This window comes from Ovis aries, chromosome 17 (assembly GCF_016772045.2).
Source record: "Ovis aries strain OAR_USU_Benz2616 breed Rambouillet chromosome 17, ARS-UI_Ramb_v3.0, whole genome shotgun sequence".
NCBI classification, from domain to species: Eukaryota; Metazoa; Chordata; class Mammalia; order Artiodactyla; family Bovidae; genus Ovis; species Ovis aries.
Window position 1 is genome coordinate 65,718,129 of NC_056070.1, and position 21,419 is coordinate 65,739,547.

The 21,419-nt window shown below is 55.4% G+C and overlaps 1 protein-coding gene across 3 annotated transcripts in view; it reads left to right on the forward strand.

Moving 5' to 3' along the window:
* MYO18B (myosin XVIIIB) overlaps positions 1-21,419 on the forward strand; it is a 242,074-nt gene that overhangs the window by 17,561 nt on the left and 203,094 nt on the right. For all 3 annotated transcript variants that reach the window (XM_060400839.1, XM_060400838.1, XM_060400837.1), the window contains 8 exons: positions 2,606-3,817; positions 4,348-4,414; positions 5,268-5,380; positions 6,661-6,837; positions 11,680-11,878; positions 13,879-14,021; positions 14,836-14,936; positions 15,929-15,992. In XM_060400839.1, the coding sequence (XP_060256822.1) occupies positions 2,606-3,817; positions 4,348-4,414; positions 5,268-5,380; positions 6,661-6,837; positions 11,680-11,878; positions 13,879-14,021; positions 14,836-14,936; positions 15,929-15,992 (2,076 nt within the window). The remainder of the gene's footprint in view (positions 1-2,605; positions 3,818-4,347; positions 4,415-5,267; positions 5,381-6,660; positions 6,838-11,679; positions 11,879-13,878; positions 14,022-14,835; positions 14,937-15,928; positions 15,993-21,419) is intronic.

Genomic DNA, 21,419 nt, shown 5'->3' on the forward strand with positions numbered 1-21,419 from the left:
CACTAAATAACTCTGGCCCCTCTCCCCTCACCTAGCACTGCTGGTTTTATTTGGTTCCCATAGAGTCCTTGCAGGGAGTCATTAGCGTCCATCACCATTTTGCAGGAATGGAAATATTTTCCTGGTTTTCCTAAGGCCACCCAGTCATCGAGAGGCAGGGAGAGACAGGAATAACATCCAACAGGAAGAGATCAAATGTCAGAGACCCAGGTTCTAGCTCTGGCCCCACCACTCTGTGTGCTCCAGGCTGGATCCCATCCACTCTCTCAGCTTTAGTTTGCCCATCTGTAAAATGGTTGTGCTGTGAGCTTCCTCTTGGCCCCCATGATTCCAGATGTGTTGCTTCCCCCTTAGACTAGGAGGCTGCAGGTGGGATCTGAGGGCCTCGGTGACCAAGAAAATCCACAGGAGGGGAATGCACAGCATGGAGGGGAGGAAGCCGGGATGGGTTATCTTGTCAGGTACATCCCTGCATTACTGTCTCCTCTGTGGGGGGTTGGTTTTAAAAATAAAGTACTGACTCACTTTTCGAAACGGTGCAGACAGTGCTGAGATTTGCCAGGTACAAGCAATCCCTTTCCAAGATGGTGACCTGCTTGGCCCCAGAAGGTCAGACTGAGCCACCAGGCCATGGGGTCTCAGCCTTCTGTTGCATATTGCAGTCTCCCAGGGGCCCACCACCCAGACCAGCTGCATCAGATCCTCTGGGATTGGAACCAAAGGTCAGAATTATTTTTAAAGCTCCTAGGAGACTCCAGAGAGTCCCGGAAAGACAAGGAAGGTTGTTAAGGCTCAGCAGTTAAGGGCACTGTCTTTACACTCAGAGAGGCCTGTGTGACTTTTTGTTCTGGGTTTGTCTCTTGGGCCACCTAACATCTTTGTGTTTGCTCCCTTATCTGTGGGATGGGGAGAAGTTCAGAACCTGCTTCACTGGCTTCTTTACTGGGTAAGTCAGATATTGCAGGATGGCCATGTAGGGTCCCCCTCAAGGTTGATAGTAACACTGGTCATTATTGTTATGTGTGTTGCTATTTTCATTTTACAAAGATGAGGACTGAGACTGTGCTCTGGAGGCGACACCAGTCAGAGCTAGAACGGGATGCAGAATGTGGTCCTGCTGCAAACTTGCATGAGCACACAGAGCCCTGGGGCTTCAGGGTCCATGAGGCCGTTTTTCTGATCCAGGCCTTCAGGCACAGACTTGCTGAGGAGGGGGCATTTGAGCTGGGTATAGATGAGTTGCGCATGGATAAGTGGAGATGGGCAAGGGTGTTCCAGGCAGCAGGCCCAGTGTGAACAAAAGCATAGAAGCTGGGCAATGTCAGGTGTGGCTGAAACGTGCAGTCGAGCAGGGACAGTGAGACCAGGCAGCAGAGGGGTGGGGGGTTCCTCTTCAACAGCTTCGAATGGCAGATGGCTGTGTTCAATGTCTTTCCTGGAGAGTGGGCAACTGCTAAAATCTTTGACCAGGTTTTAAATGACTGGCAGCAAACTGATGGGATACCAGCTCAGTGGCTGTGGCAGCAGGCACAATCCTGGGCCTGGTTTGGGTGCACAAGGAGGGTGAGAGGCCCAGATTCCCAAGCGCAGGTGTGTGGGAGGCTGGCTCTAGCAGGGTCCAAGGTGGCAGAACACAGACCAGGGCAGGTGTGTGGCCGGGCCTCAGGGTAGAACTGCCCCTGCTGGCTCCTCCTGCAGAGGCCACACTGGCCCTGGAGCTGTTCTGGCCACAGACAGGCTGGCTGGAGGTGGGTGGGATAGGCAGGGCTGGTGTCACAGGGCACTGGAAAGATGTAGGGGAGGAACAGGTAGTGGAGACCCCTGGGTGTCGGGTACCCAGGTGTCTCGGGCAACCAAGAGTGGAGGACCTTGGGGCCAAAGCAGGACCCTCCCCTGGTGCAGAAGGACCAGGAGCAGCAGCTCGTTTTGTCCAGGTCTCTGAAATTTCCGCATCTCGGCACGCAGAAAATCTGCAGGGTCAGGTGGCATCTGCCTACCCTGAGAGGAAACCAGTTCTCAGAGGGGATAGGTGATGCCATCCAGGGTCACTCAGCTGGAGAGCTTCAGAGCCAGGACTAGGACAGGTCCTCTGATGACAGGCTCCACGTCCTTTCCCATCCCGCCCTGGCCCACTAGGAAGAGTCGGGCATGGCAGTAGAGCAGTGGCAGCAGCATCCGTGGCACCAGCATCCGTGGCAGCAGCCAGAGTGGCTCCTTTGCTGAGGACGTGCTAGGTGCTGGGCTGTGTCCACATGTTACCCTGAGGCCGCCCACCCACCCTGAGAGGCCAGTACGCCTCTCATTTCATTGGTAAGGAAACTGGCTCTGAGAGGGAAAGTAATTTACCTGAGGCCGCACAGCTAGCTAGTGGCAGAGTTCGGAGTGAATTTGGGTCTGTTGGGCTCCAGAGTCCACTTTCCTTTCATAATGTCACTTGGCCTTCAAGTTCTGAGCCAAGGTCTAGGACGTAGGATTTTGAGGTTTGGCTCATTGCCCCTCGGCGCTTGAGGGTATGCGAGGGAATGGATGGCTGGGTGACTAAAGAAGTGAATGACAAAGCTGTCTGGTCAGCATGCGGCTGAGAATGGTGTGGTGTCTCTTCTAGATCCCAGAGGTTTCTGCTGGCCAGCCCAGCGCTGGCACCAAGCCTGGGAGCCAGAATGCCCAGTCAGGCTCTCCCCCGAGCGCAGACGTTCTGGGCAGGAAGGATGAGGAGGCCGGGACCAAGGACCCTGTGCTGATGACCATCAATGGCGAGAAGCCCCAAGAGTCAGGCCCCAGTGGGACACCTGCCAAAAAAATCCTGCCCTTCAAGAGAGGGGTCAGGAGGGGTGACGTGTTGTTGATGGTGGCCAAGCTGGACCCGGACTCAGCCAAGCCAGAGCAGAGGACCCAGCCCCGCGATGCCCCTACTTCCAAGACCCCACCCCCAGCCACGGATCCTGGAGGGGGGAAAAAGGGGGACACCCCAGGGACTTCTCGTGGCCCCCAGGCCAGCACCACAGATACACCTCCGAAGGCTGAGAAGACGCAGACTGGGGGCCTTGGGGACCCAGGAACTGTGCTGCCGATGAAAGGGGAGCAGGATCAAGGCACAGTGGGAAAAGGGGGCGAGGCCCCCCAGACCAAAGGGGTGAAAAGGGGGGAGCTCCAGGGCAAAGAGGGGTTGGGTGATGGGGGTCAACCAGGGGCAGTGGAGAAGGGGGCAGGGGATCCCCCAAACAAGGGGGCAAAGGGGAGTCTCTCCAAGGATGTAGCAGGTGAAGGGAAGTGGGCTGGGGCCCAAGCCCCGGTGAGAAGATGGGGAAGTTCCCTGGGCAGAAGGGGCAAGTGGGACAGTCCCCAGCGTAAGAAGGACAAAGAAGGTCCGCTCCTGAGTGAGGCAGACAAGACGGAAGAACCTCAGACCAAGGTGGAGAAGACAGGCAAAGTGCCGGGAAGGGCGGGGGAGGCTCCCAGAGCCGTGGACAAGGCAGGTGAGCCTCAGAGCAGGACTGGGAAGGCAGGGGAGCCCCGGGGCAAGATGGAAAAGATGGGGCCACCTCAGAGCGCCTCTGAAGAAGCGAGTAAAGCCGAGGGTAAGGCAGAGAAGGATGATAAAGCCCCCAAGGAGGTGGATGCACGTGGGGATACCCCGACAACCGCTGGTAAGGAGGACCAGCCTGAGAGCAGAGGACAGAAAGCAGAGGAGCCCCGCCCCAGGGCAGGCAAAGGGGCCGGGGCCCTGGAGATGGAGCTGGGAGGACCCGGGCAGCCTGCTCTGGACACGGAGAGCCAAGAGGGGCATGGAGGAGGCCAGAGCAGAGTCTCGGAGCAGGTGAGGGGGCTAGGGGGGCGGGGAGGTGCAGGCCAGAGAAGGGGGACGGGAAAGGCTTGTCCCTGGGGGTGGACAAGGCGGGGACTGGAGATGGACAGGAGTGGAGGGGTGGCCAGCCCAGGGGAGGGACCAGGCATGTCCCCCTTGACACACAGGGGTCTGGAGGTCCCACAGGGGAATCTGGCCTGTCCCGAGGTGAAATTCTCCACAGAGTGAGGCAGTGTCCCAACTATGAGAGGTGTCCCCTTGCCACTGAGCTTACGAGGTCACAAGATAGTTCTTCGAGCTGTGTAAATGGCAGATTGCTCAAGATGCAGATTCCCAGGCCCCGCCTTCGCGCTTCCCTTTCCGAAGCTAAGTTGTGGACGTGGCCTCTGCATTTAAATAAGCACCCCCACTTGCACTGGGGGATTCTGATTTAGCTGGTCCCAGGCATACTATGAGAAATGCCCATGTAAGGGGTCTGCCCCTCGCATGGGGCGGGGGAGGGTGCATCCCCTTGCGCTAATTTATGTGACCTTTGCCCGCAGGCTCCTGAAGACAGATGGTATGAGGCAGAGAAGGTCTGGCTGGTTCAGAAGGACGGATTCACTCTTGGTAATTAGGGGTGTTAGCATGTCTGGGGTCTGAGTCTCCCTCTCACGCCCCCAGTGCTGGTAGCTGCATGTGCCAGGTTCTGATCACAATGTGGGGACTGAGGGGAAGGGAGGGGTCAGGGGCAGCCAGGACTAGGATGCGGAGACATGGCTTTGGAGTGGGACTAGTTGGGTGTCATTTCACTCTCAGCAGCTGGTCTGTTGGGTGCTATTTTCAAAGGCGTTTGTGCCTTGGTAATTAGTTATTTAGCTAATTCATTAAAGCAACAAGCATTGTTTGGCTTCTGCAGTGTTGTGTCTGGAACCTAGTGCAGGTGGATCTCGTCTTGTGAACCCACCTTTGTCGATTACTTGTGGCTGGTGACCAGACTCTACTGAGAAGTGATTCTGAGTCCGTTCAGAACGAGGCTGGGAGGAGTGATTGATTAGTGATGTCTGGAGGGCTCTTGCAGGAGGAGCGGCAGCCCGTATGCCATTGTTTGCCGTCCTGTGTCTAGGTATGCGGTGGACAGTGTGCCCAGCCGTCTGGCTGCCAACTCTGTGCCTGTGCCAGCGGATAGAAGCCCCAGATGAGCTAGACCCAGCCTGTCAGACCCACACCTCCACGGGTTTGGGGTCACAATTCAGCACCTCCCTGTGAATAGGCCCCCAAGGAGGAGGATGACACCCATTTCCCCTGTGTCCCAGGTCTTCTCTCCTGCGCCTGGCCTGACTCAGCAGCTCACAACCTCTCTCTTCTCATCTTTTTTTCCTTTCCCCTCCCCCTGTCCCACCTCCATCTTCTTTCTTCCCCTCTTTCCCTGCTCTCCCCAACCCCCCTCGCTGTACCCGTCCACCCCTGGGGTGTCTTCCAGCAACGGTGCTGAAGCCAGACGAGGGAACAGCGGACCTGCCAGCAGGAAGGGTGCGACTGTGCGTTGACGCCAACAGTAGCGTCACCGAGGTGGACGAGGAGCACGTTCACCGGGTGAGCCCCCGCCCGCCCTGCCTGCCCCACCCGCCTTCCCCCACTGCGAGAGAGTTCCTCGCTTGACTGCACCGAATACCTCCCCTCGGTGCCCGGGGCGGGAGGGGGGGACTGTAGGGAAGTTCACTGTTGAACTCACTGCTCTGCTAGAGCCGTCCTGTTAAGGGCTTCATTGCTCTGTCCCATGGTGCCCCTTTATGAGGACGCGTTAAGAGAGATGTTTGTCAGATCTTGGGCTGGGAATTCTTCTGCTGGAGAAAGTGATTGTTTTCCTTTATATGGACTTTGGTATGCTTCCTCCTTCACCCTGGCTGCCAGGAGACTCAGAGCCAAATTTGCAGCTTGCCGTTAGCCATGGCATAGGTTCCAGTGGCCTGCCTTCTGGGTATCAGCCTTTAGTTTGGTTCTTCTTTTTTGGTTGTTTTGCATAATTTTTGCACTGCACCATGAATCTGTGTGAGGATAAGTCAGAATCTAGTGAAAGAAGTAAAAGGTCTTGTCCGGATGCTTTCCACCCTTCACATCTACTACCTGAGGAGGAGCGTCTTCCAGGAGTTCTCCTTGGGGCTCATTCACCTTCACCCTTCTCCTCTCCTCCTCTGCCTGCCTCAGGCCCGCTCCTCCCACCAGTGTTGGAAGTTTGCAGAGGGCCAGTGTCCTCAGGAAAAAAGAAAAACTGACTCACAAAAGACCAGGGCTGACCCAAATCACAAAGCATTAGGCCCAGGAAACTCCCTGGAGCCAGAAACAGTGCTAGAAAGCTTTTCAAACGGATGCCCCAAGGAGAGGCTGCAGTCACTCCTTGCTTCTGGAAGGGTCTAGGTGTAGTATTTCCAACTGATGAGTGTGTGGCGGGCTGTCAGAGAAATGGGGCAGTCAGGGCATTGGCCTTCGTCCTAAGCATCCTCGAGCACATGCAGAGCTCCCTGACGACGCAGAAGGGAAGGAAGCAGCAGAGGACACGTCCTCCGAGCCCACCCGCCTTTCTGTGTCTGAGAGACAGAAGGCACATGAATCTTGCTGCGTGTCCTCAGAGCATCTCCCCTCCTGGTGCCCTGAGTGTAGGGAGGCAGGCCCAGCGTGGGGAGGGGCGGCTGCCAGTTGCACAGAGCGCAGGAGAAGCGGTGCTGCTGTTTCATCTGTAGGTTTTGTGCTCGCTGCGGAGTCCTCAGCGCACCGCTGCCCAGGAACCGGGTCACCGGGCGTGCATGGGGGCGGGGGTGGTCGTGGTGGTGTGGGGGCCCAGGAGGCCAGAGGACGCTCTGTGTGATGGTTTGCAGGCCAACCCCCCGGAGCTGGACCAGGCTGAGGACCTGGCCTCCCTGGTCAGTGTCAATGAGTCCAGTGTCCTGAACACGCTTCTACACCGCTACCAGGCTCAGCTACCTCACACCCTCGCCGGGCCTGACCTGATCTTCCTCCAGCCCCAAGGGCTCATGGCGCCCTCTGCCAGCAAGGTGAGGGGGGCCCCAGGGGTGGGGCGGGGCGGGGCCAAGGTCCTTCTGCATCTCGGGAGCAGAGCCCCCAGAGCCCCTGCAAGCCTGTCTGAGCAGTATCCTGCAGACGTGGCTGCCGGGGCGTCAGAGCATCGGGGAGCCTTGGGGACCACATGGTCCCCCCTCCTTAGAGGGGAAGAGAACGGATACAAACAGCAACAGGAGCGCGAGAGACAGTAACAGCGGGAGAGAGCGTACTGGATGGTGTCGGGTCTGTCAGACTCTGCTTCGGGCAGCTTTGCATGTCATCTCAGCCAGTCCTCAGGGCCACGAGAGGACGGGGCCAAGACTAGTCCTTTCCACTGATAGGAAGCTGGGCCAGCTCCAGACTCAGGCTTGGAGCTGGAGGAGCTGGGGTGAAACCCACGTGACTGGGCCCTCTGTGCTCTGAAGCCCAGGCCGGACCCTCGGGAGTCCCAGACACCACATGAACTGGGAAACTCAAGCCTCTGTTCTACTTGTATTCGTTTCTACACCCTGTGGAGTGTAGAAAGGGTCTGTTCATTGTCGAGACCCGTCATAGCGAGAGGACTCTCGGCGCCACCTTGTGGAGGGGCCTGCAGCTGCAACCCCGTCATTTGCGCCCCATCCCCTCAGCATTCTGGCCTGGAGAATTCCATGGGCTGTGTAGTCTGCGGGTTTACAGAGTCGGACACGACTGAGGGACTTGCCCTTGCACTTCACTTCACCCTCAGTTCACCTGGTTGCTCCTGTCTGAGATACTGATGGAGGGTCCCGTGTGCGAAGGCGGGCAGATCAACCCGCCTTTGTGGAGCTTGTCCTCGTGGGGAAGACAGGTCCATCGTGACGAAGAGAAGTACGTGGAGGAGATTATAGGAGGTAGGAACGGCTGGTGCCAGGTCTCACATGGGGTCGAAGTGACTCTGCTCCTGCTCTGAGCCTGGTGGAGATTTTCAGCAAAACAGTGACATGTAGTGTGACTTATGCTAGGAAAGGATCCTCTTGGCCGTGGGGTGGAGGTGAGAGGTGGGCAGAAGTGGGGGCAGAGATCCACTGGAGGTCAGAATCTCATCTGGGCCCCATTTGGAGGGCTTGTTGGCCCGTGGGGGTTAGGCCTCTAGGATTCCTGCTAATGCACCTCAGTGCTTTGGAAAGGTCATGACATCTCTTATCTGTCAACTGGGGATGAGAAGCTGCATCTTGCCCTTGGAGTCCCACAGGACAAAGCCATCTGTAGCCTCTGAATGATGCTGAGTCCATTAAAGAGCGGGCAGTAGCCTGAACCCTCTCCCCAAGGCTTCTCTAGGACTCCCTTCGCGCCCCCTCTAGGTCACCCTCCCAGCCCCTCCTCGACCTGGCTGTTCTGGCCAAGGGCCATGCGTGCATCCGCTCTCCCTTGCTGGGCAGGCCATGCTCCAAGCCTTCTGAGAAGCTGAGCTCCGGCTCCGTAGGAACCCCCAGGAGAGGTGTCTGTTTCAGGTCCCTCCTCTGCAAGTTCGGTTCTCTCAGTTCTCAGCTGTCCTGGATTGTGGCATCCTTTACTCTGGCTGGGTCAAAGAGCCTCATAATGCAGGCATTAGGACCCACCCTGGTAGGAGGAACTTGAGTCCTGTGAGCCCCAGCTAAGCCCCTGTGACTGCTGGGCTGGGGCTGGGCCCCGCTCAAGTCACCCTGCCTCCCACACCTTCTGCTCCTTGGCTGGGTCTCGGCTGGTTCCTCAAGTGGCCACCAGGTGGCAGCAGAGACCCGCAGGAGGGGACTGGGGCCACCTTGAAGATGGGCTGGGTGGGGTCTGGGCAGGGCTAGGGGCCTTTCTCGCTGGGGGTCTGGGCCCACCCAGCGGCTGGGAGCTGGGTGTATGCGTGGGGGGTGCAGGCCTCTGTTGGAGTGAGTTGCTGTGACTGTGGGGTGTAGATGGGCACGCCTGTGTACAGAGGCCTCTGCTGCTGTTGGGTGTGTGTGCCCTTGCCCATGCACATGTGCAAGCATGTGAGGGTACGTGTGTGTCTGCAGGATCCTCCCTTCTCCCCTGCAGGCCTGAGAGGGCTGGCGTTGGGACAGCCTGGGCCTCGACGTTTCCACGATGGGAGGTGGCTTGGGGCTCAGACCCTGAAGCCCTTTGCCTGCCTGTGCCCTCAGGCCGTGCCCAGCCAGCGTGAGGGGCGTGTCTTCCTTTGCCAGCTTTGGGGTCCTGCTGAGCCTTTTGCTTTGTGTCAGAATGGGGCTCATCACTGTTCCTGGGGGTCTTGGGCTGTAAAGGCCAACAATGCACTGGGGGCCCAGGTTTGGGGGAGGGCTGCCCCACTGGGGTTTGTGCCCCTGGTCCTGCCAGGCCACTGGGGAGGGTGGGTGGGGACTTACTGGTCCACTGGTCACCCAGTTAGCATCCTGGGCCTCCAGTGCTGCTTCTGGCCAGGCCTGGTCCCCTGCCCCCTTCGATGCCTTTTCACTGCCCTTGCTATCTCTGCTTCCGTCTTCCATTCTCCCTGAAAACCATGCTAAGCAGACGTTTCTCAAGGTCACCAGTGATCTCCGTGCTGCTCCGTGGTCAGTTCCCTGGTGTCCCCTGACCTGACCCTCCGTGCAGTTCAGGGGCTGGTCCCCCCTCCTCCTGCCGCCACTCCCTTCCTTAGCTCCCAGACTCTGCTCTCCTGGTTTTCCTCTCGTCCACCGGCCCTCCCTCTCAGCCTCCTTGCTGCTACTGCTGCTAAGTTGCTGCAGTCGTGTCCGACTCTGTGCACCCCCATAGACGGCAGCCCACCAGGCTCCGCCGTCCCTGGGATTCTCCAGGCAAGAATACTGGAGTGGGTCGCCATTCCCTTCTCCAATGCATGAAAGTGAAAAGGGAAAAGTGAAGTCCTTCAGTTGTGTCTGACTCGTCGCTACCCCATGGACTGCAGCCTACCAGGCTCCGTCCATGGGATTTTTCAGGCAAGAGGACTGGAGTGGGGTGCCATTGCCTTCTCCCTCAGCCTCCTTAGCTGCTCCCTGATCTCTTCAGGTCAGCTCCCTCCCCACACCTCTTCTCTCTCCCTCTTTAAAGGCCCATTTCCTTGGTGATCTCATCCAGGCTCGTGGCTTTAAAATAACTCCCGTTCAGTATAATTTAATTAGTTGGTTTGTTTATCACCTGTGTTCTCCCAAATGAAAGCAAGTTCTATAGGCAGGGCTTTTTTATATATGAAAGTGTGTTTGTAAAGGTATAATTTACATACAGTTAAAGTCACCTCTTTTAACGTTTAGTTCTGTAGGTTTTTGACAAACACAATCGTGTAATTGCCTCCACCCGTCAATTATAGGAAGTTCCATCACCCCAGAAGTTTTCTACACCCCTGTGGCTATCCCCTCCCCGATGCCCTGCCCTCGGCAGCCACTGTGATCTGTTCCTTTGTCCCTTTTCTCTAGTTTTGCCTTTTCTGAAAAGTCGTTTAAATGGACTCGTACAGCATGTAACCTTTCGAATTGGCTTCTTCCACTTAGCACAATGCACACAATGCCCACATTTGAAATTCACTCATATTGTTGCAGCTCTGAGCTGTTGGTTCTTTTATTCTATTGTATAGCTTTGTTTACCCATTCAGAGGGGAACCCGCTGTCCCAGTTTCCCTGGGCTGGAGTGGTTTTCCTGGGACACGGGACTCCTGAGACTAACACTAGGGTGACCGGTTGCCTTATTGGCTCTTTAGTTGAAGGACATTTGCATTGTTTCCAGGTTGTGTGTGTGTGTGTGATTTTGAACACAGTCAGTGTAGTCGGTGACAGAGAGAGGGCTTTTGGTGACAGTGGGTGTTGGTTTGCTGTGGGCAAATCCCCAGGCACGGGCTTGCTCTGCTGTGTGGAGCACATCTCACTGGGGAAGAAGTCGGAAGCTGTTCTCCGGATGGGCCTTATCGTGGCGCTTTCCCACCGGCATTGTCGGGAGCTCCAGTTGTCCTGCCTCTTCGCCAGAACCTGGTAGAGAGTGTCAAAATGAGTTTAAAACCTGTTTTTAGCTATCTCAACAGGTGTATAACGGTATCTCCTCATATTTGGCAGTGTGTGTGTATACTCAGTGGCCCAGTCGTGTCTGACTCTCTGCCACCCCGTGGACTGCAGCCCACCAGGCTCCTCTGTCTATGGAATTCTCCACTGGAGTGGACTGCCGTTTCTTTCTGCAGGCAATCTTCCCGACCCAGGGATCGTACCCACATCTCTTGCATCTCCTGCATTGGTAGATAGATTCTTTACCACTGGTGCCAGCAGGAAGCCCCACGGTGGGCAAAGATTTCCTTCATTTGTTTTGAGGAATGATGTGTCCCCAGTGCCTGCTATATCGTAGACATTCAATGAACATTTTGTTTTTGAGTGAAGAATGAGTGGATGGACGAACGAAGAAGTGGAAGCAGCTTCAGGTATCATCGAAATCTGTTACGGCAAATACTTAGGACATGTACCACCATCTCCCCAGACCCCATTCTGTTTCCATGGCAGGCATCACTAATCAGTCAGGCCATTTATCCAGCTGCTTTGTTCAGGCAGGTACAATCCAGTGATTTGCATAGTAGCAAGTGAGATGAACCCCACTAGCTAACGCAGCTCTAGTTCGGCTCTAGTTCAGGCCTCTCATTAGTTGAAGAGCAGGCCCAGGCTCAGTTCAGGGTCCGAGACTATGCATGGACTCACAGGGGACCAGTGGTGGGACTCGACCTTCACACTGGACTCTCCCCAGAAAAATGCACAGCTTCTCTGTTAAGTCTGGAGTGGGACGGGAGCAGGAACGCGGATCTGGGCTCAATGCTGGTCGTGGAGTGCTTCCTGGGCTCTGGCTTGGTGGAAAGGCTGATGCCTGTGATCTTCCCACAGGTGCCCAGGAACCGCCGGGATGGCCTGCCTGCCCACATCAGCTCCCTGGCCCAGCGGGCATACTGGGCTCTGCTGAGCCAGCGGAGAGACCAGAGCATCGTGACCCTGGGCCGGAGCGGTGCTGGCAAGACCACCTGCTGCGAGCAGGTCCTGGAGCACCTGGTGGGGATGGCGGGCAGCGTGGATGGCAGTGTCTCAGGTATAGCGGTCACCAGGTGACATGCAGCCAGGACATGGGGGGGGGGGCGCGTAGGAAGAGGGAAGGGAGAGTTGGAGGAGGCGCTGGGTGGCCCTTTCTTACATCCAATCAGCCAGCCTTCGCTGGGTGCTGGCTTCCAGGCAGGGCCACCCCTGGTCTGCTAAGGTGCTTCTGTGTGAATTAGAAGCTAGACCTTTCTCCAGGTACCCACTGCCATCTGTAGCTCAGTCATCAACGCCCGGTCATTGTTGGAACCAAGCACTCGACGGCCGAGTCCTGGGCCAGCATCCTGATAACTGTGCAAGCCTATGAGTGTGTGATACAAATGCTGTACCCTCTGATGTGGGGTCCCCGTGCAGTACACGGCCTGCTGGACTCTGCAGAGGACCTGGCGAGTAAAGACAGGGCAGGGCCTGTGCGCAGGAGGAGCCGATGGCCAGAAGGGAGGCTCAGCGGCACGTCTGTGCCCGACTCCAGTGCCCTGTGCCACGAGGTGGTGGAGCAGCATCTGGGGGGAGAAGGAGGGGTCACGGCGGGGGGCGGGCGGCTGCCTTGAGGAAATGATGTGTGAGCTGGGCCTTACAGAGAGAGTGTCAGTTGATAATAATAATTCAGTATTGGTAGTGATCGTAGTGAGTGCTTGCTGAGGACTCGTGAGCCAGACTCCATTCCAAACAGGTTAACTTATTCATTATTTAAAACAGCCCTGTAAAGAAGATATCATTATTATTTGAATTTTATAAAGGAGTCCAGTAAAATGCAGAGAGGTTAACCAGCTTACCTAGACCACGTGGCTCATATACCCTAGTGCCAGTATTCAAAGCCAGGCAGGCTGGCTCCAGAGCTGTTACCCCTGGGCCAGAGTTCTCAACCTACTATTGTCCCTTTGAGGGCTTTTTAGATGTTACTTCTGCTAATCACCTCCCACCATGAAAGTTTAATGCTGGAGGTTCACCATGTATCTGTTTATGCAGTTAGGGGTGGGTGGCTGGGTGTGTGTGTGTGTGTGTGTGTCTGTGTGTGTGTCTGTGTGTGTCTGTGTGTGTGTCTGTGTGTGTGTGTGTGTCTGTGTCTGTGTGTGTGTCTGTGTCTGTGTGTCTCTGTGTGTGTGTGTGTGTGTATTTATCTGTGCTCTATACATAAGAAAGGAAAACTTCTGCACCTTTCAAGAATCAGTTTCTGCCCACTTGAGGGCAGTATTCACCCTGCTGAGAATATATGGCCCAAGCAATACTGCTTTTCTTAGTGTAATAGCAAACACAATACTAACAGCACCCCCTTTGGAGCCTGTTCTAAGCACTTTATATTATTAAATCTTTTAGTCTTCATGACAACCACATGAGGAAGGGAGGCATTTACCCATCTTATAGATGGGGTGTCTGAGACACAGGAAGGTTAATTTGCTGCAAACCAGGGAGACCCCGTAGGCACACCTGCCTAACCGTGGTGTTATCCTGCTTCTCCCCGGGACTGTGCCAGGGCTTTATCGAGCACCTGCTCTGCATCTGGCGCAGGTCAGAAGCTGGGCATCCAGCCGGGAGAGGCACCAGTCTTGGCCCTTGCAGAATGCAGGTCTGCCGAAAGTGTGTGTGGGTTGGAGGGTGGGAGTCAGGCTAGGCTATATCCAGGTCCCTGGCACAGCACCTGGCACAGAGAGGAACCTAGGAAATAGCTGTGGGAAGACTGCAGGGCTTTTCAAACCTGCTGAGCGCCCTGGCCTCCTCCTAAACTCCACCAGGCCCAGGAGGCCCGGGACAGCCCTTGTCGCTCAGATGGCACCAGTCCGGGGTCTGTGCACCTCCCTGTCTTGACTCAGCCTCGCTCCCCTGCACTTCTGCTCCTAGCACAGGGCCAGCCCCGCAGTGAAATGGGCGTGGTTTAGGGCTGATCTGGGGAAGTGGCAGCGGTCCCACTGAGGCCTGAGGCCAGAATGGGGTCCTGTGAGAGGCAGGGGTGGCAGCGCCTGGACCATGGGTAATGCCCCACCCATGTCCCTGCAGTGGAGAAGATTCGAGCGGCCTTCACTGTCCTCCGGGCCTTCGGCTCCGTGTCCACTGGCCACAGCCGCAGTGCCACCCGGTTCGCCATGGTGATGTCACTGGACTTCAACGCCACAGGCCGAGTCACGGCTGCCCAGCTCCAGGTGAGGCCTCTGGGTGGGAGAGGGAGGGAGTCTCCAGAGCTGCAGGGTCCCCAGCCCCACTCAGCAGGGCCCATGCCTCCAGCTGGGATCCTGGAATGTGTCTAAATGGTCATCGCTCCCCAGGCCGTGGCCAGCTCCTCCCCACCTCGTTCAGGGCCCCCATATCCCATCCCGGAGCGAACTGGTCTGTCTGCATCTTGGAGTATCACAGGGATGAAATATTCATGAGTAAATACATAATTCAGCCACTCATTAGTTGGGTCTTAAAAGTGAAATTAAACAGACTCTCTCCAGCCTTCCGCAGCAGCTCGTGTGTGACGAGCACATGGCCTGTTTGTTCCCATCTCCAAAATCGCCTGCCCCCTCCCCTTCCTCCTGCAAACATTCTATTTGAACAGAAAATAGGATTAGGTTATTAGAAGGGTTGTTTGTATGTGGAACTGGGATAATATCCAGACTCGCTGGTGCCAAATAAATCCCCTTTCTGAACTGGCCCTGAAATTCTCGCATTCATCACCATTTTGGTCCAGTTATTACAGGCTTCCGTTACATAAGAGTATGTTGGAGGGTGGCTCTTATGTATGTTAATTGTGATTACCTGTGGATTCCTTAATCAGAATGAGTTCCTTAATCAAAGAGCATTTGTTAATTCGCTACGTGGAATCTGAATCAATAAGACCAAGGCCCAGATGTTCCGATTCGGAGGTGTCCAGTCAAGTTGGGGCCTGAAATGTTGCCTCAAACAGTTGAGTGGTTCTGGGTGGGGCAGCTTAGTGGCCCCGTGGTGACCAGGTGTCTGTCCTCTCCTTGGCAGACAATGCTTTTGGAGAAGAGCCGCGTGGCCCGGCAGCCGGAAGGGGAAGGCAATTTTGAGGTTTTCTCCCAGATGCTAGCTGGGTTGGACCTGGATCTCAGGTGAGCAACTGGGCTGGGTGGGGCCAGCCGAGGCCAGTGAGACAGAGGGTGTTGGCTCTCCTGGGGCCTGGCCCCAGCTCTGCCCAGAGCTGAGTGGAGCCCAGTGGTAAGGAACCTGGCATCTGATTCCAGCTGCCTGGGACTGCTCCTGGCCTGGGGAACCTGGCCAGGTGCCATCTGCTCTGAACCGTGGTTTCTTCCTCTGTAAAGTGGAAGCAGTACCTTGTAGGATTAAGTGAGATAATTCACGTGCGGCTCTTTATCCATGCTGGGGTGTGGAGGGTGTCTGCTCTGGCGCTGGTGTTTTGGTCCAGGCTCTGACAGAAGCATGGGAGGTGGGTGAGGAACAGCAGACTCCAAACCTTGCAGAGGTTCCTCAACTCTGTGAGAGCCCTGGCTGCACCCGAGGTATCTCAGGGCAAGGAGGCCCCAGGTGAGAAGCCAGGAGCCTCATCTTGGAGGGCCTCCTGAGGGAGGTGGCCCGGGGAGTCCTCTCTGCCCCTGCCTGACTCCTGGGCGTCCTTGGGCACGTGGCTCCCTGTCTCTGAGCCGCGGTCTCCTCACCTGTAGAGAGAAGGAGCAAAGCTCCCATGAGGCTTGAGGCGTTGCTTACCCCAGGCCAGGTTTGCCTCTGTGTCCCCATTGTTTATCTCCTGCCTTCCTCCCTGATTTGAGGGAGCAGCTCCACCTGTCCTGAGCCTCCTGATAAGGCCAGAGGGACACTTGTACCCTTCAGAGAGATGAGAGAGGAAGCTCTCAGTTCTCAGAGCAGGGTAACTAAGGAGTAAGGAAGCTTCTGGAAGGCCTTTCCTTAGGAAGGGCCCAGTGAGGCCAGCAAGTGAGGAATATCTGGGCAGTGGGGCCCAGGCCCTAGGCCAGCTCTGGGGCCACCTGGGGCATTGTATGGAGCCCCACACCATGATGACTGCCTACTCTCCCAGACCATCAGTGTGGGCGGGTCCTTCCTCACTTCTGGTCCCTTCTGTTTCCAGGACAGACCTGTACCTGCACCAGATGGCAGACAGCAACTCCTTTGGCATGGGCCTATGGCCCAAGGTAAGGAGGAGGCCCCCCTGGGTGTGATGGGCCTGCAGCCCAAGGTAAGGCGGAGGCCCCGCTGGGTGTGAGTGCTCTTGTGTTCCCCTGAGCAAGGAGTCCCTCTGCCACTGGGGTGCAGAGTTGGCCAGGGCTGGTCACATGGGGGAGGCAGGACTGCCTTTGTGGGGTCTGGGCTTGTCGGGGAAATGAGTCTTGTACAAATAATGGGAACCAAGAGATGATCCGTGTAGAGCTAGGAGTGTTGGGCTCTGGGACAGGCTGTCTAGATTCAAACCCCAGCTGTGACACTTACTGGATATATGACCTCAGGCATGGGCCCTAGCCTCTCTGGATATCTGTCTCCTCTTTGGTAAATGATGATGGAAGTGGTATCTCCTCATGGACCTGTTGTGAGGATTAAAGGAAAGGATGTGCACAAAGTACCTAGCCCTGGGCTTGGGTTACATCAGTGAGAGGTGGTTCTCTTAGGAAATATTGTTAATACTGTTCAGTGTGGGAAGGGGCAGTCAGAGATGGCTTCCTGGAAGATGGGGCCTATGACCAGGGCCTGGAGAGGTGGTATTCAGTTGTTTAAGAAAGAAGATTGTTCACTTGTCTTATTTACGTTTTTATATTTTAAAGTGAGTTTGAGCCACCTCCCACCCCCACACTCCTGCTGTCGCCCCCTGCGCCGTGCCTGTGCTAGATGCTGGGGTCATGGCCTCATCTGTGGGTTTCACTCGGTCAGGAGAGAGCAACCTGGGAATTAATGCAGTCACGGTCATGTGAGATAAGACTATTCCAGAGTCTGTACGAGATTCCCTGTAACGGAGGATAGTTGGAAGCTACTTGGCCTCAGTCAGGGAAGGCTTCTTGGCCAAGGGGACATCTGACCTGTGTTTTGAAGGATGAGTAGTTCACCAGGTGGAGGGGAGTGATCATTTCTATTCCAAAGCTTTTTTCCAAATATACATGTTGGGGAAACAAAGGGTGCTGGAATAATTGGGCATCCTCATGCAAAAAAAATAGAATTGCAATCTACCATATAGAAAAATTAACCAAAGTGGATGCTGAGCCCAAGTGTAAAACTTAAAGCTGTAAAATTTAGAAAACAGGAGGAAAATTTCTGTAACTGCATTGAGTGGAGACTTCATAGGTATGACATTAAAAGTACAGCCCCCGAGAGAACAAGTCGATGAACTGTACTATGTTGAAATTAAGAACTTTTGCTCTTTGAGTGTCACTGTTAATACAAAAATACAAGCCACAGACTAGCAGGAAACACTTGCAGATCACATACATGATGGAGCCTCTGAATCCAGAGCATATAAATGACTCTCAGAACTCACCAATAAAGCAGCCTGACCAAAAAGATGGGCAGAAGACTTTCAACACAGTTTTACCAAAGAAGACTACGTAGATGGCAGATAAGCATGGACAATATACACTAGTCATTAAAGAAACTTAAAACCACGGTGAAATACCACTACATGATACACAGAGTGCCTGCACTTGAGAAGCTGGAGCGTAACGTGTGCTGGTGAGAATCTGGGGTGACTGCAGCTCTCCTGAGCTTGCAGGTGGGAGTGGAAGGTGGCCTCTTGCCATCTTGGCAGACCATCTCCTACGAAGTTTAGCATCCAGCTGCTCCCACATGGTGTTCCAGTCTACTCATGGGCGTTCATGCAGGAGAGTGGACGTGCACAGCCACTTTCTCACATGAGTGCATTAGCAGTTTTATTTGTGATAGCCAAAACCCAGAAACTATCCGAAATGTCTATTAACAGGTGAATGGGTGAATTCACTGTGGAATATCCATAAAGATAGTATGCTCCTCAATAATGAAGTACTGATCAAAATTAACTGCTGAGTGAAAAATCTCGGATGAAAGAGTACAGCTGTATGATCTCATTTATGTGAAACTCTGGGAAGTGCAGATGAACCTGCCGTGGCAGCAGGCAGGTCAGTGGTTGCCTGGGGATTGGGTGAGGGTAGGAGAGGGGAGAAAGGGTCATATGAAAGGGAACTTTTGGGGCTGAGGGGCGTGTCCACTTTCTTTAGCGTGATGCTTTCGTTTGTGCGTGTGTCAAAGCTTATCACATTGTACTTAAAGATGAGCGGTTTGTTTTTGTCAGTCACACTTCTGTAAGGCACGCGCTCTCTCTATCCCTCTCTCTCTCTGCTGGGTTCTGTCTGCAGAGTTACTGACTAAGCAGGCCTGGTACTGTCTGCAGAGTTACTGACTAAGCAGGCCTGGTACTGTCTGCAGAGTTATTGACTAAGTAGGCCTGGTACTGTCTGCAGAGTTACTGACTAAGCAGGCCTGGGCTGGGACCTAAGAGTCTGTATTCCTCGCAAGTCCCCAGGTGACGCTGAAGCTGGGGGTCCAGGGACTCCACTTTGAGAACCACTGTCAGCAAGTCCGACGGTGGAGTGAGATGGAGTGGAGCGATGCGGCTCCCCCAGCCTCACCTTGCTGTCACTGCCCCTGCCTCAAGGGGACCTGCAGTATGTTCTTCATTCAGGCCCCTCTCCCCCTGGTTGGGGGGCACGGGGAGCTCAGATCCTACCCTGGGTGGCAGAGGGCGCATGGCTGCCCCAGTGCTGGGCTTCCTCTAATGAGTTTGGGCCAATCGCATGCGTTTGAACCAGCAAGAGCGTGGTGGTTTGTTTTCTTGGTTTTGAGGACGGAAAGGGCTCAAGCCAGGCCCCCGTGATCCTCCCGGCCTGACCTGTTTGCTCACAGTGCGCACACAGGAATGGGCGCAGCGTGAGCCCATATCAAGGAGGCGTTTGAAGTGGTTTTCTTTTTTCTGTTTCTGGGGGTAGTTTTTTTAGACCAGTTGATCTGTGGGAACTTGTCGGGTAGTTCTTTGTTCTCGTCCTGCTACCTGGCAGGTACGGAGAGAGTGTTCTTTGTTCTCTAAGAGCAAAAATAGAATCTGGAAGCTCGTTGGTCTTTGATACAAGCCTGGGCTCATTTTCTGGGATCGGGCCGTCCAGGTATCATCTCAGTAAAGGAATTTGGTGCTCAGGAAATGCCCCCAGAAGTGAGAGCTGCTACGTCACCCTGAAGCCCCTAAAGTCACCAGAGTCAGCAAATAGAAATGCAGAATGCCTGCACGTATTCATCTTGTAACTGATGTGGGACGGCAGTGATTGTAGTTATTAGCGCTGTACTCACCGTATGCTGGAAATGTCCTGGGAGGGTAGATCTTCAGCGATCTCACCACACGCCAAGAAACGGTGACTGTGAGGTGGAGGCATGCGTTAACTTCACTGTGGCAACCGCTTCACAACCTGTACACGCATCACACCCTCATATCGCACACCTGGAAACAGACCGTGCTCATTTGCCAGTTATGACTCACAAAAGCTGGAAGCACTACAGGATGGCCAGGTAAATTAGAGTTTCAGAGAAATATTGATTTTTTGTTTTAACTCGTGTCCTGAATGTTGCACGGGCAGTCCTGGAGGATTGAAGTCATATCAGAGAAGGCTGCCTGGAGGAGGTGAGCATGAGCTGGTCTTGTACTGAGAGAGAGAATTGAGTCGGGTGCAGGGAGGCCAGCCTTCCTGAGCCCCTGATGCAGAGGTGATGGTGGGCGAGAGGCAGGCAGGCAGTAGAGTGCAGGGTGAGCATGTGAGATGGGGGCCTGTCAGCTGGAGCAGGGCCCAGAGGGAGCGGCCCCCTGGGGCTGCTTCTGCTCACAGACTGCCAGCTTCCCCTCCCGGCCCCGTGCAGTGCCACCCACCCCACCCCGCCCCCACCACCACCCACCACATCTCAGCTCTGAAATGGAACTTGTTTGAGATCTGCTGGGGCACCAGGACACATTTGAAATCACAAAGCTTTCATATTATTTTCTTCTTCTCTGTAATTTATTTTTCCACAACCTAGGCTGATTTTTAAAAAAATAAGCCCCGGCAGCAGCGGTCATCATCATCATAATAATAGTAATAATCCTGGCCTCCCAGCAGTTTGCTTCTGGCTGTCAGCAGCCAGGCTTCGGCCCACGGCACATTTATTTTTTATGACCCCGGCATCAACTGTGGAGGAATGTGCTTCAGACAGAAGGTTGGGGACTGTAGTGCTCCTGCCAGGGGCTCTGCCTGGAGCTTTCTCTTACTTAATCCTCGTAAGGCCCCTTTGACACAAGGGATTATGATCACATCTGTTTTTCAGGAGTAACCAGGCTCAGAGAGGTGAAGCTACTTGCTCAAGGGCACATAGCTTTTAAGTGGCAGAGGCAGGGCTGGAATCCAGGTCGCCATCGTTGTTGTTCAGTCACTGAGTCAGGTCTGACTGTGCAACCCTGCAGACTGCAATGGGCCAGGCTTCCCTGTCCTTCACTGTCTCCCGGAGTTTGCTCAAGTTCATGCCTGTTGAATCCAGGTTGGCCTGACTCCAAACTGGCACTCGTGTGTCCCGTGACATCGCCTCAGATCTGTTCCCTTGCTGAAGGCCGTGTGTGTTCTGGGATGTGACCTGCTGTGCACCCCTGAGCCACTCCTCTGTCAGCTTCAGTTTCTCCCTTGTGGAGTGGGTAGGGCAGCACCCAGCTCCTGGGTCTGCTCCTAGGGTTGGGACTCAATAGAGAATCTACGGTGTGGTAACTCTGCCCGTCCCCACCATGAGGCCTTGGGCACGTGTCTCACCCTCTCTGAGCCTCAGTTTCCTCCTCTGACAGTTGGAGAGACTGAGGCTGCCTGGCAGGGTAAAAGCTCCTAGGGCAGCCCTTCTCTCCTCCCTCCTTACATGCGCTTTCGGCACCTGGAGAGGACGCAGACTCGGCAGTGTTGAGATACCAGGAGCCCCGGCTGGACGGACCCATCCTGCCCTCCCCGTGGTCTCCGTCAGGTTCACCCCCTGTTCAGGCACCAATGTTTCTTTTGCAGATGAAGCGAGGCTGTGTTCAGTGTTTCCCTCCAGAGCCGCTCCGGATCCAGGGGTGGAGGGGTGGGGACCCTCCTGGGTTGGTGGGCTGTGGAGACACGGGGGAGCCCACCCTGGCCCTGGAGGAGGGCATGCGGTGTACACCCCCGTGAAGTGCGGGGGACCCAGGCTCCACCCGGTGCTTGTCCCCAGGGGACTGAGTTGCAGGCTCTCAGGGCCTCCCCCAGAGAGCAGCGCCCGGCTGCAGACCTCGGGTCCCCGCTGCCCCAGGCCCTGTGAGAGAGGCCTGCACGTCCATCTTCGGGGTACTCGGCGCCCAGCACGCCCTGTCCTCCACCGTGCCCTTCCGCTAGGACACCTTGCCTCCCCACCCAGCACCCACTTCTCCCAACTGATTCTGTTTGCTCTGTTCACCACTTCTTTCCAACGTCGGCTCTGCACCTCTCCCCAGGCCCAGCACCCACCCTGTGCCGTCGTCTGCATGTCTCTACTCCTTGGACCAGGAGCCCCCCAGGACAGGCCGCGGCGATCTGCCTGCTGGGGCTGCT